Source organism: Panthera uncia, chromosome C2, assembly GCF_023721935.1.
Source record: "Panthera uncia isolate 11264 chromosome C2, Puncia_PCG_1.0, whole genome shotgun sequence".
Lineage (NCBI taxonomy): Eukaryota > Metazoa > Chordata > Mammalia > Carnivora > Felidae > Panthera > Panthera uncia.
Genome location: NC_064810.1, coordinates 15,449,459 through 15,464,168, shown reverse-complemented (window position 1 = coordinate 15,464,168; position 14,710 = coordinate 15,449,459). Strand labels below are relative to the sequence as shown.

At 34.2% G+C, this 14,710-nt stretch overlaps 1 protein-coding gene across 2 annotated transcripts in view; it reads right to left on the bottom strand.

Annotated features, from left to right (window-relative positions):
* LTN1 (listerin E3 ubiquitin protein ligase 1) overlaps positions 1-14,710 on the bottom strand; it is a 61,575-nt gene that overhangs the window by 32,204 nt on the left and 14,661 nt on the right. For both annotated transcript variants that reach the window (XM_049627949.1, XM_049627950.1), the window contains exons 7-16: positions 11,981-12,154; positions 11,221-11,411; positions 10,340-10,475; positions 8,466-9,275; positions 6,438-6,479; positions 3,741-3,930; positions 3,012-3,251; positions 2,049-2,202; positions 1,130-1,274; positions 449-635 (exon numbers count right to left, since the gene is read on the bottom strand). In XM_049627949.1, coding sequence (XP_049483906.1) covers positions 449-635; positions 1,130-1,274; positions 2,049-2,202; positions 3,012-3,251; positions 3,741-3,930; positions 6,438-6,479; positions 8,466-9,275; positions 10,340-10,475; positions 11,221-11,411; positions 11,981-12,154 — 2,269 coding nt within the window. The remainder of the gene's footprint in view (positions 1-448; positions 636-1,129; positions 1,275-2,048; positions 2,203-3,011; positions 3,252-3,740; positions 3,931-6,437; positions 6,480-8,465; positions 9,276-10,339; positions 10,476-11,220; positions 11,412-11,980; positions 12,155-14,710) is intronic.

Sequence of the window (14,710 nt, the reverse complement as noted above, 5' to 3'; positions counted from 1 at the left end):
CACGGGATTCAACATTTGAACCTCCACTTGCCAGGAAAAAAATATATATCTACATACATACCTATGTATCCCTATCAACACGAAGGTATCGTGGTTTAAATCACAATCCATGATGAAACACTAAACTCAACCATTTTCTCTAGGATTATGTGCCATAGGACCTAGTACTGATGTCTCGCCAGCTTAAGTAAGTGATCTTATAACAAATTCTGCTCTACAGCTAACAAGATTATAGAAAATTTCAGTATGTTTTCATCTGATTTGCAATTTACCATTCGTCATTTAAGTAACCTCAAGTTTCTCATCACTACAATAGTTAATAGGAATGGAAGATTCTTGATTTTTTAAAGATTTAAATTGCAGAGGAATCAAAATTATTTCAAAATTATACTTAATACAAATTATTTCAAAACAATGCTATTATATCTGAATGCTCATATATACTTACTTATTTTCTCAAGCTCATTATTTTCTAGGACTATTTCCTTTTTCAGTGCAACTAATATCATTTTGCTCAATAATGCTGAAGTACACAAATGGCTGGGAAGTTTCTTTGCATCTTGTTCTTTAAAATCTGTTTTGAAACACTCATAATTCAAACTCAATCTTCCTTCTAAAAGAGGTCTATGCAACCACTGTAAAAAGAATACATTCAATTATATACAAAATCATTAGATATTCTAAATTATTTACTATCTCTGCAAGTAAGACAGGGAACAAAAATGAAGTTATCAATCTTCACAATGTTATTAGAATAACTTCAAAAATGAAGTTATTACTAGTTTATCAATAAAATCACAGAAGCCTAGAAGTTTGGGTTTTGCTTCAGGAAATTATCAACATATGTATTTCTTTAAGAGTCCTTCAGGACAGAACTAGATCTAATTCACCTCGTACTGTGGCAACTGTCAGTGTCTCACAAACAACAAACATCCAATATGTGAGCATTCAGAGACGTAAAGGCAAAGCAAGATACTCGTTTCATTTACCTTTTTTTCTCCCAAGGATAAAACAAAAGATATTCATTTTGTTCAATTTTTTCCCTTCTCCAGAATAAAATTAAAATGTTTAAGCTTGCATGAAGTCCAAACTTCAGAACGAGATAAGCACTGTCCAATCTCAAACATACCTGCATTGGAAGAGACTGTCTCATCTTTTCCCATTCACTGTTGCTTGGCATTACACTTTCAATGTAAACTCCCAGAAGATTAGTATCTTCACTTTCTAGAAGCATATTTAGCAAGTCATCAACAGCACACAAGAGGACTTGAAGACTGAAAATAATGTAAACAATGTGACAATCATGGTTATGCTATGACTAACTTGAGCACTCTGGTACACACTAAATACTATGGCAGGGAACACTTTACCTGAACAAAAAGACCACTAAAAATGAAACTAAGCAAGTCCTTTACCCTGTATCTGACATACACACCATCAAATTGGGGATTTAATACAACATTTATAGTTTGAAATTGAGTGCTGCTTCTGTACCAGAATGAAGGGAACTTGACCTATTTTGGAAAAGGTATTTCAGAAACACAACTACCTCATTATATGGGGGGAGAAGCCATGATGATCAGAAAAAGATATGACCCAACCCTAAAAGTCTCTGGATGCATTCTCTTCGTTTTCACTTTTATAAATGGATTTAGGTATGTGGTGTGAAATATATTTGCAATTCAACATCTTAAAACAGAGGCTACCAGAGCCCCAAAATTAAACAATGAAGAATAACCACGATGTGTGGTAGTCATGGGAGGTTATGGTTATAATCCATACCAGCTCACAAGACACAGTATAGCACTACGATCACGTCACCAGCATAAATTAGGAGTCCAGCAGATATAACAAATCATTCTTGAATTGAGTTTAAATTGATGATCATTAAAACAAATTCCTTTTGGAAAAATATTTTTGTCTGGGTCTTCTCTTAGAGTCCCATAGATTTCTTACGTAACAAATCATTTTTCATAGACAGGCTGTAATTTAAAGACAGTGATCAGGTATTGAAGAGATACTGTGCAAATGAGTACAAAAAAAGTTACCTTTTGATATCCAAAGATGAAGACTGAACTTGGTTCTTCAGCCACAGAGCAGACAAACATAGGAAGGTACTCTGTCTACATGTACTGCCAGTTTGGTGGGTCAATAAATTCACACCAGAGAGCCAAGTATTTTTCAGTTTACAGACAAGAAAGTCTAAAATCAAGATGTCAACAGTAATTTGTAATCCCTGCGAAGCAACTATAACCAGTACAAAATGTATGAAATAGCTCAATGCAGACCTGAGATTTTTAAAGTACCGTTAAAAATGGAAAATATAAAATTACCATTTAATTGCCAAAACAAAATAACTATGTCATAAATATGCAATAATACAAACTAGCTCATGCTATACAAATGTAAACATGTTAAGATTTTTAAAGTTAGCTCTTTTCTACTCTTATTTACAAGAGCATTGTCCTTTTAGAGATGTGAAAAATATTACACTTTTTCCGAACAGAGTAGTATGAAAGAAAGGGTTGGGGAGGAGGGCTCTCTATCAATACTAGTGTTTTTTAAAATGCCTTTCATAATTAAGTCTCAACATATAAGGCAATATAGTCCTTACAAAGGCAATTTCAGTTTTATTTTGATATATACCAAGAGTGAATAAGAGAAGGACATATTAATATACCCTCCTTTATGAATGTGGAAACTGGAGCATCAAGAAATTAAACAACTTGCCAAACAACAGTTCCTAAGTGAAAGGGCTAAGATTCTAACTCATCTACCATAGCCCCTTCCAAAACTATTTCTTTGATATCAAGAAAGAATTTAGACATAAGGTCTACATATACCTTTGACTTGGTTTCTAAAGCTGAAAGTGTTTAAGATTTGTAGCCCTCTACTCAAAATGCTTTCAACTTTCAAGTACATTATGATTCAATTAATAAAGCCTGGGCACTTACACTATGAAGGTCAGAGCCGGAGATTCCCAACAAAACATTTGAGCAGTAGGCTATTACCTGGCAAATGTGTTTTTTCTTTGTTCTGAGCACATAACTGAAAGAGAGTTAATAATAAGTCTTCAGAGGATGGCATTAGCAAGCATCCTTTTGCTGAGCTGAAATAGTTATAGGCCACATCACAGATAAAAGACACTGATGAATCATTATTTTCAGCTTCTGACAATTCCTTTACTTTGGATAAAGTTTCATGAAGTTTAACAATAATTCTTTCAACATATACTTCTCCAATCAAGTAATCTAGAGAAAAAAAGTTCACACAAACAAAAAATTAAAAAATATTAACAGCGTATTTTTTAAAATCTTACTTTGGGTTAACAACCACTTAAGTCTTTCCATGTGTTTAAAAAAAAAATTATGTATTAGACAAAAGAAAATTGTATCAACAAATCAATCTGATCTCTCACATATAAAAGCTCTCATGTAAAAGAGCAGTTTTACATTAAGTTAAAAAAATAATAAAAAAAAGCACAATGGTCTATACAATTAGTGAATAACTTTGCTAAACTCAAAACCCTTTAAAATGTAAAACTTTTAAAAAATATTAAAATGTCTTCCAAGTCATGCTACAAGGCTTAAATATTTAGGGTGCTTACAAAATTAAAACAGCTGCATGAATTAAGTCTTGTTATTCTCAACCAATAACATACAGACTTTGTAACATGGAATCCCTTCCAAAAGTGAAGACTTTATTGCCTACTAAAAAACAAAAGCCCTATTTTTGCTTACCATTTTTAACATGTTGGGATAATACCAAGCTTAGAAGAGCCCATCTCTCCGAGAAGTAAGAATCAGAAGATACTGTGGATTCCAAGTCTTTATGACAAAGATGATCTGCCAGGGTTACCAATTTCTCTCCAAGGATATCTCCTTTTAGCCAAGGAGTTACTAAAGCATGTTTATCTGAACTAGAACATGCCTAAAACCATAAAATTAAAGCAAAAATTTTCAAGATCAAAAAGCATATCTGCCTATACTACTTGTACCATATTACCTCCCTTCATCATCATGACCCCAACACTAGCCCCCACTCCTCCTCAAGTTCTAAGGCGGTGATATTGTCCTGTTCCCCACTAAGTCTTGCTTACATACATTTTCAGGCGTTTTTTCAGGCTATTTTCCCAACCATAAATATTCTCTCTCTTCTTTATCAAAATCCCATCCATTCTCTGAGAATCATTACAAAGCCAACCTGCTTTATGAAGGCTCCCCCATCCACTCAAGCCCAAACTCATAACTGCTTTTCTCTGAATTTCTAAAGCACTTACTGGATTTTATTATTATTTATGTTTCATCTGTGTATGTCTTGTTTCCAATGAGATTGTAAGTTCCTTGAGAGCAGAGACTGTCTTACTTCTTTGATACCTGCTATCAACACTGCAGATATGTTCAATGAATAACGAACGGATGAACTTTGAAGACAGATTTTAAAATGTTCTATGTATTAAATTTTTGTTCATTAATTTTACTAAATTACCACAATTAATATTTAATAGTGGTAAATACTTCAATATGAACAATGGGACATATTTCCCCAAATTCTCTGCAATAGTAACTGGGGCCAGATAGCTAACAGCAACTGGTTTATTTTCATGGGGTGGGGAAGCAAGAAAAAAAAAACAAAACACAAAAAACTGTAAATCCACCCCCAAAAGCATGCTGATCCATGTTCCCAGAGCTTCTTTTGCTTTAAGGGCTGATAAGAAAGGAATTTGCAACTTGGTTCATTTCAAAGCAATCTGGAAAAAAAAAAACAAAAAACCAAGTGCGGATTGGGTAGTGCCTAAAAACTGTTTGTCCTTTATTAAAAAACTGTAGGTAACCTGGGCTTTTATTTTAGCCCAAGCTTTGCCAATCTTCTGGCTTTATGATCCTGGACAAATCTCTTAACCAATTTGGGACTATTTCCTATTTTAAAAATGAAGATTAACCTAGAAAACCACTAACGTCCTTTTCTGATTACAAAATGCAGGTTGTTTTTAAAGAAGCTGAGTTTATGACTCTGATCATAAAGTATAAAGTTGCATAAAAACAAAGAAATCTGGAGTTTAGATGGCTATAATATGGTTTTCCTAACACAGTTTACTAAATAAAACCCATTTATTTTATTGAATCTAGGAAATAAACTTTTGAGTAAAATGTCTCTCAAATTAGAAAGATATGATGTACAATACTCATTTTAACATATCCATAGAAAGAACCTCACCAGCTTTAAGGGGATGGAGACATCAGTTAGTCATGGAAGTACAGGAGGCAAACACTGGCCATGAACTTCTAAATACTGCCCAGGAAGAAAATAGTCTTCCCAAAGGTTAGGAGTATTTGAGCTAACCAGCAGGCACATTCCTAAGTTGCAAATGGGTATCAGTCTTCTCTTATCAAATTACTAACTCCCTTTGCTCTAATTCTAGACTTACCAAGTAGATTTCTGATAATTTGGCTTTTCATGTAACCTGCCTATAGAGAGAGAAGGTACTGGGTAAACTAATATAAATGCTGTACTTCATATGTTCTATTTCTCATTGAAAAACAGTAAATTAATATTCTGTATTTATTTTGTAAAAATAAACTATTGAGGGAAATAGGGAGTCACTGTTCAGCGGGCACAGAGTTTCAGTTTTGCAAGATAAATTCTGGAGACTAGTTCACAATGAGAATATACTTAACACTACTGAACTGTAAACTCAGAAAGAGTTAAGATGGTACATTTTGCTATGGACTTTTACCATAATTTAAAAAGAAACTTGTAAATTAAGGAGTTATCTGTGTATGTGAATTTTAAAAATAATAAAAAATGCTAAAAAAGAATTTTAGGTAACTTAACAGTGCAAAAAAATCCCCCCATTTCTATGGTTGAAAAGTGTTACATCACTTACATCTTCATTGGGGAAAAAATACTTTAAAACTTCTAAATTGCTTATGTTCCTTGATTTCTTTTCATTATTTTCATCACTAATTTTCTTATTTAGTCAAGTGGCAATCAAAGTCTGAAAGATTTTAATTTGCCTGTATAGTATTCCAAAGCAGGACAAATTTAATTTCTGAGGTGTTCGAGCCAAAGCTAAAACCTCTCAATCTACTTCTATAGAAGAAAAAATAACTAGGATAAGGGTAGAAACCTGTAGTCTTAATTTAAAGATAACCAAATATTTAGTTCTCCTGTTGTTATCTTCCCAGGAAGATACTGGATTTACCAGAGCCTTTTCAGTCTTTGCTGATATTCCTAACCAGAAAAATAATACTACAGAAAGGTAAACACCTAAGCCTAAAGCCTTCCCAGGTTATGGGAAGAAAGTTACAATAATAAAGAAGTTCTCTAACACAGACACTTGACCACATACCAGCATGTGAATATGACTAGTTTTAACTTCTCTGTACTCATAAATGCAAAAAAAGGAGGAAAAGGAAAAAAAATCCCTAAGATACCTTTTCAATGACCTGAAGAATAGAATTCCATTTCAGATTCCCCTGAAAGAGAAAAAAGAGTTAGAAATAAATTTTTAGAAGGAATGAAGTCATTATGTAATCACAAAAAAGGCTAAAACATTTCTAGCTACTCCAGCTTTTAAAAGTATAGACTAGGGCGCCTGGGTGGCTCAGTCAGTTAAGCGTCCGACTTCAGCTCAGGTCACGATCTCACGGTCCGTGAGTTCGAGCCCCACGTCAGGCTCTGGGCTGATGGCTCAGAGCCTGGAGCCTGCTTCGGATTCTGTGTCTCCCTCTCTCTCTGCCCCTCCCCCATTCATGCTCTGTCTCTCTCTGTCTCAAAAATAAATAAACATTAAAAAAAATTTTTTTTTTAAAGTATAGACTAAGATGAACTATTGGGACCTTATCAAAATAAAAAGCTTCTGCACAGCAAAGGAAACAATCAGCAAAACTAAAAGGCAACTGACAGAATGGGAGAAGATATTTGCAAATGACATATCTGATAAAGGGTTACTATCCAAAATGTATAAAGAACTTATCAAACTCAACACCCAAAAAACAATCCAGTGAAGAAATGGGCAAAAGACATGAATAGATACTTCTCCAAAGACGACATCCAGACGACTAACAGACACATGAAAAGATACTCAATATTACTCATCATCAAGGAAATATAAATTAAAACCACAATGAGATACTACCTCATACCAGTCAGAATGGCTAAAATTAACAAGTTGGGCAATAACACATGTTGGCAAGGATGTGGAGAAAGAGGATCTCTTTTGCACTGCTGGTGGGAATGCAAACTGGTGCAGCCAGTCTGGAAAACAGTATGGAGGTTCCTCAAAAAAATCAAAAATAGAACTACCCTATGATCCAGCAATTGCACTACTAGGTATTTATCCACGGGATACAGGTGTGCTGTTTCGAAGGGACACATGCACCCCAATGTTTATAGCAACACTATCGACAATAGCCAAAGTATGGAAAGAGCCCAAATGTCCATCAATGGATGAATACATAAAGAAGATGCAGTGTGTGTGTGTGTGTGTGTGTGTGTGTATACATTACAATACAATGGAGTATTACTTGGCAATCAAGAAGAATGAAATGTTGCCATTTGCAACTACGTGGGTGGAACTAGAAGGTATTATGCTAAGTGAAATGAGTCAGTCGGAGAAAAACAAATATGTGACCTCACTCATATGAGGGATTCAAGATACAAAACAGATAAACATAAGGGAAGGGAAGCAAAAATAACATAAAAATGAGGGAGAGAAGGGGCGCCTGGGTGGCTCAGTTGGTTAAGCGACCAACTTCAGTTCAGGTCATGATATCGCAGTTTGTGGGTTCGAGCCCTGCGTCGGGCTCTGTGCTGACAGCTCAGAGCCTGGAGCCTACTTCAGATTCTGTGTCTCCCCCTCTCTCCACCCCTCCCCTGTTCATGCTCTGTGTCTCTCTGTCTCTCAATAATAAATAAATGCTAAAAAAAAAAATTTTTTTTTTTTAAATGAGGGAGACAAAACACAAGAGACTTAAATACAGAGAACAAACTGAAGGTTGCTGGAGGGGTGGTAGGTGGGGAGATGGGCTAAATGGGTAAGGGGCATTAAGGAGGACACTTGTTGGGATGAGCAATGGATATTATACATAGGGGATGAATCACTGGAATCTACTCCCGAATCATTGCACCATATGCTAATTAACTTGGATGTAAATTGAAAAAAAAAAAAAGTATGGACTAAAATACTTAGCCTTTCATTGCCGAGCATTTGTCACCTCACCATACTTACTCAACACCTACCCATAAGCCTCACACATTTCCCCATCACAATCAAGAATATACTGCTTGCCTGTGCTTACTTTGTCAGCACACAGACTAAAATTGGAAAGAATATACTGCTCTTCTTTAAACAGTCAAGAAACGACTCAAGAATAACCTCCATGCAGGTCTCATTCTACTTACTTATAATTAGTGTAGCGATGTAAGCCACTATAGTTTAAAGAGATATACAACAATAATACCTCAATGAGATCATCCAAGACATACTTTCTTTCCATATTATTGTCACAGCAACAGAGGGCACTGTACAAAATGTCCACCAAGAAACCAGCATCCTTCCGTTGATCTTCATTTAGCCAACCTATCAGTTTCTGGTATAAAAACTGTACAGCAGGATTTTTTTCTACAAGTCTGGCTATTTCAAGAGGTTTGGCTTTGACAATACTCTGTTTTTCATCACCTAGTAGCATTTTAAATACTTGGGTTGAAGAGAAAGAGCTGAGCAGAGTAGAAAGAAACTTTAGATGTTGCTCTGACTTTTGCTCATTGACATAATTAATACTCATCGCTGCTAGTTTACAGACCAAGTCTTCCAAAGGTTTCTTCCTTAGTGGCGATACAAGGTCTGAACAATTATGAGAGAGAGAAAGTTCAGTCATTAATTCAGAGCCTTCACTGTTTTCGCCTTCGGAGGAGACACATTTTTCGTTCTCTTTATTACTTTCAGGCAGCTCGTCAGCAAATCTAACCTTACCAACTTTTTTTTTATTTGACTTCAGTGAGCTCTTCGGCTTCTGAAGGACCTGTAACAGGTTAGAAACACCTGACACGGATTTCACATCAGCTTCTGGCTCATTGATTTTCTCCACACAGATCTCTGACAGTCTTTCCCAAAAATTCAGTAGTACTTTGTCCAAACTGTGAGCTATTTTATCATCTTTTTCCACATCTGCTTTGGCTTCCCAGGAACTTAAGGTTTCTGCTAAATGGTTAAAGAGCTGCCCATCTTGCAATCTTGGGTCTTTGAGAACTGCATCAATAAAAGGAATCAACTAAAAGAGAAGGCAGAAATATAAAAGTTCAGTTTTCAGGGGAAATAAAATTTAAACAAAGTATTTGTAAAACATTATAAAGTTCCACATTTAATAACTGAAAAACATGGATGTTCCCTCCCAAAACTCTGAAGAGTTAACTTGAAGATCATTTTCGTATCATACAAAGAAGTTAATGATTTCACTGCATTCCCCTAAATTACTTTTTATGATATAGTTAACCAAGATTATTGATCATTAACAAATAATAGTTTTCTTTGCATTTTCTGAACTTAATCCAATTTTTTACTTTTTTCTAAACCAGTGTGAAAGAACCCACAGAATTCGGAATTCTTTTCCTTAAATTACAAAGATAAGTTAACTGAGACATAAACTAGGATCTAGGCTTATATGATTTCATTAATTTCCTAACATAAGGAACCATATTCCAGAACTCGCTCTCATCACTGGTTCTAAAAACCAAGCACAATTGTTCACACACAAAAAATAAATGCAGTTGAATATTTTAGAAGTAGCAAGATGATTACTGCGTAATTTATACTTAATATAAAAGATCACAAATGGGGTGCCTGGGTGGTTCAGTAGGTTAAGCATCCGACTTCGGCTCAGGTCATGACCTCATGGTTTGTGGGTGTAAGCCCCATGTCAGGCTCTGTGCTGACAGCTCAGAGCCTGGAGCCTGCTTTGGTTGGATTCTGTGTCTCCCTCTCTCTCTGCCCCTCCCCCACTCGTGCTCTGTCTCTCTCAAAAATAAAATAAAAACGACAACAACAACAAAAAAAGATCACAAATAGCATCTTCAAAATTATGTTTTGTGTTGCGACTCTATAAAAGTTAAGGCTTGCACATCCAGAGACTAATTAGTACTCAGGCATTATGGTATTATTCTAGCAACAACAGTACAGAATTTTTATTTGTATGGTCGGAAGTACACATTACTCAATTTGTAAATTATAAAAATGAAATTTTTATAAAGCCTAATTTAAAAACGGCAACAAGATACAATGAGCTTGATACTTTGCAGTCAGTGTGCAAGGGCATGATGATTTCTACATTATAAATACCTGATCACTGATGAGCATCTCTTCAATCTCTTCCTCACCTAAGTTTTGCTGCATTATAAAACGTAAGCATTCAAAAAAAGCTGATATTACTGCTGAGCACTCTGAAAAGCTGGTTTTGATTCTCTCTGTTGACAGCCTAAGAAATAATAAACAACTACAGCTTACTCTTTCACAAAACAATAAGCAACTCAGAAACACCAAAATAAACACATGGAAAAGGCATCACACCAAAAGAAGAGGATTTTTTAAAACAAAATTCTTAAACTAAAAACTAAGAACAAAAGGAACTTGGAAAGGTGTGGAAAAAAGCACATTTTCAAATAGGTGTCAAAAAAAGATAATACATATTTATTTTCTAGTCAGGAACAAGTCCATCTGCAAATTTCAAAGAGACGACTTAACCAAATAAAGCTAATAGTGTAGGAAAAAACAGTTCTGTAAGCATTAATAAAAGCGAGTGTCTTTTATTAAGTTCAACAAATACACTGAAATAATTTTTTTTAATTGTGACTTTAAATAGCTATCATATTTAAGCTTATGGAAGTTTTAAACTCTTCACTGGTTCATTTTTACCATTTGGACATTTGTATTTATCAACATACCAAAAAATGCTCATATAAAAAAAAGTCTATTTCAATCTAAGGCCCTTACGATAGTCATTGCACTTTCTGTTGTGTATGACCACTGAAGCCTTGAAAGTACCCAAGAAAAAAATCTCAATTGAAATTCTATGAAAAGTTTAATTGAAAGTGTTTAATGAACAACAAAACAATTTGGAGAAATTTAAATAAGAAAGACCATAATGAGTATGTCATTTTACCCATTTGTGAAACCAAGAAAAATCTCTTCTGCTCTAAAGATCAAGAATTGAAACTCCTTACCCTACAACTACAGAGGTGAGGAAATTTTTGAAGAAATCCAACTTTGGATCTGTAATGGACTGAGGGAGTTTGCTGATAAATGGCAAAAGATAAGGATATATGATGGTAGCCAGACCCCGACCGCCTTCACGAACCACAGCTGACAACTTTGGAAACACACTTTTTTTTGCATTTACATGAAGCCAACAGTCCTAACCAAAGAAAAGATGGTAAGAATAATTAGAGATCATAAAATACTTCTCCCAATTTAGACACACACAGGCTGTCAAAAGTAAATATCAAGTATTCTACCTAAAGAGGATAAAATCTCTCACCACCACTGAAAACTAAACTCGGAAATTTTAAGAAACTTATTACATATGGTAATCATGTACCCCACATAGCGAGGACAACATTGATCAGAAATAATTATTTAACTTAAAAGATTTATATAAAAGCTGCTTTCCAAAAAGGACACTAATATCTAATCTTAAATATAAGAATCAGATAAACTGACTTCACTGGACTACATAAAGTTTAAAGAATAATTGATACTGGCTGGCTAAACTGAAAGTAAAACAAAAACTCTATGCTAATTTTATGGTCAGTTTAAGATTTATACCAAGTTTTGGATTAAGTATTTTATTTCCAAGAAAGCATTTTCCAGTAAGTTTTAGGTATTATCATCTGATAGGCTCTGTCTCACATCATATCTAAGGCTTCTAAAATACAAACTAAGACAAGTATCTCAAATGTACTAAATGTTACCTTTCTTACGCACCTCAATAGTTGTAAGTGTATAAAGTACAGCTTCCCAGAGAGCCGGGCATACAATGGGGTCACTGTCATCAATGCTAAGTAGAACAGATGGGCTCACTTTGGATGCTTCATCTTTCATCAACTGTGGAATACGCTGGCACAAAGCAGAAACTAACTCAAAATAAGCTGAGCGGATCTAAAACAAAAAATGAAAAGCTGGATTAAATTAAAGCCTAGTAGAGCTATGATAAGATTTTTAATTTAATAGCTGTTAGGTTATGCATACTAACCCTCCCATTAGTAAAACTAAAAGGGCTAGAAAAAATATCTTTAAATCTTCCATAGGGTATCAAATGGCTGAAAGGACATTAGGAATTACCACATAAAAGTGACGGCAGAAAGAATTCAACTTTCGATTTCTCTGGCTGAAGCAAATACAAATCCTCTCTAATGGCCAAGGCGTTCACCTGGGCCTCATATTATTCCTATTAATATACTAGGCCACACCAAGTTAAATACAGCCAAAGAAAAACTAAGAAACCATGAGTCACTATCAGCAGAAACAAAAGATGACACAGAGATCTGAGACTTTAAATCTTAGGGTTTATCAGTTACAAATTCCTTATCAACAGTTCTTATTATATTTAAAGAAATACAAGTTTATAGAAATCTGAAAGGAAAAGGATCTTAGAAAAAGCACAGATGTGAAAAAGTACGAAGCACAATTCCTATTCCTAAAAACAGGCAGAAAGACAGATGATAGATTAAAATTCAATTTTCAGTTTAAGAGCAGAGAAAGTGAACTGAAAGTACAAAAGAAATTATCCACCAAGAAGCACAGAAAGACAAAAAAAGGTAAAAAACACCAAGGATAGTGTAAGAGACAAGATAAAGAAGGTTTAACATATATTTAAACAGAATCCCAAAGGGAGAGAAGAGAGAACGAAGCAAAGGAAATATCTGAAAAGGTTAATAGCTGAGCATTTTGTAGAGCCAGTGAAATACACCATTCTACAAATTCAGGAACTCCAACAAATCCCAAGCAAGATACATAAAAAGAAATCCACACTAAGACACAGAATGGTGCAACTGCAAAAAACAAAACAAAACAACACAACAACAAAACTCCCACAAGAACAAAGAGTAAACCATAAAAGTAGCAGAAGAAAAAGACAAACTACCTTCAAAGGAAGGACAGTAAGACTGAAAGATGACTTCAACGACAACAATGTAAATCAGAATACAGTGGAATATCTTCAAAAATAAATTAACTGCCAATATTCAATCCTGTACCCAGTAAAAAATCTATTTCAAGAATGAGAGTGAAGGAATGCCTGGCTGCCTAAGTCAGCAGAGCATGAGACCCTTGATCTTGGGGTTGTAGTTTGAGCCCCACGATGCATGTAGAGATTACTTAAAAAAAAAAAAAAAAAAAATCTTTAAAAAAAAAAAAGAGTGAAATAAAAACATCTTCTGATAGAGAAAAAAAGACCATCATCAGCAGACCAACACAAAAAGAAATTCAAAGACGCCTTCTGTATTGAAAGTAGATGATTCCAGAGGGAAGGTAAGGATGGAAAAAAGAATAATGAGCAAATAAAGCAACAAACATGAAGATAAATCTAAATGAAGATTGAGAATACAATAATAATGTTTTCTGGGATTAAAAAAAATACACATACACATATATTTAACCCACAAAGTACTTTATTTCTGCATATTTTATATAAAATATTACCAAATGATGTTAGCAGTGTATTTAAAAAGATAAACACATAGCATGACTAGGCTGGAAAATAATATGATCATTTAAACATATGAGAAAGGCAATCAAGAAAATTTCATCATTATTTTATGACAAAAATACTCAGCAAACTAAAAATAGAAAAGCAATCTTAAACTTTATGAAATCTACAGCAAGCATCATAATCAAAACATAAGAGTTTACAACTATTTCCATTAAAGTCAGGAACAAGAAAAGGATGCCAGCTATCACCACCTCCCTCAACATGGTAGTGGATGACCTAATTCACACACAGATAAGGAAAAAATAAAAAGAATTGGAAAGTAACTCAAACATGTAGCTATAATCATAGCAAAATAACAGGCTATAAAAAATATTCAAAAAGATGTAAACACTATCAGAACAAGAGTTTGGGAGAGTTGCTGAATATACAATTTACATACAAAAGCATAGTATACATCTACCAGTAGAAACAAAAAAATGTAATTAAAAAACACAGTGACTGTCACAATAGCAACAAAACCATAAACACGTTCAGGATGGAACATATTATAAAAATAGTACTCTGAGATGAAAAGGGCCTAACACAGCCTAAAAATTTTGGAAGAAGAACAAAGTTGGATGGTTTCTAGACTTATTATAAAAAAATAATAACTAAGAGAATATGGTATTGGTGTAAGGATAAACATATAAATAAATGGAACAGAATAAACAGTCTAAAATTTAAATCCAAGATATAAGGTCAACTGAATTTTGACAAAGGTGCCAGAGTAAGGAAAAGACAATCTTTCAACAAATGGGATACTTCTATGAAAAAAAAATTAATTTGACTCTTACCACTACATCATACACAAAAATTAATTCTAAATGAACCTAAACTATAAAACTTCTAGAGTAGAGAAAATCTTTGCAAACTTGAGGTAAGCAAAGATTAAAGATAAGAAATCAAAAGCAAGAACCATAAAAAATTGACAAACCGGACTTCATAAAGATTAAAAACCTACTCTC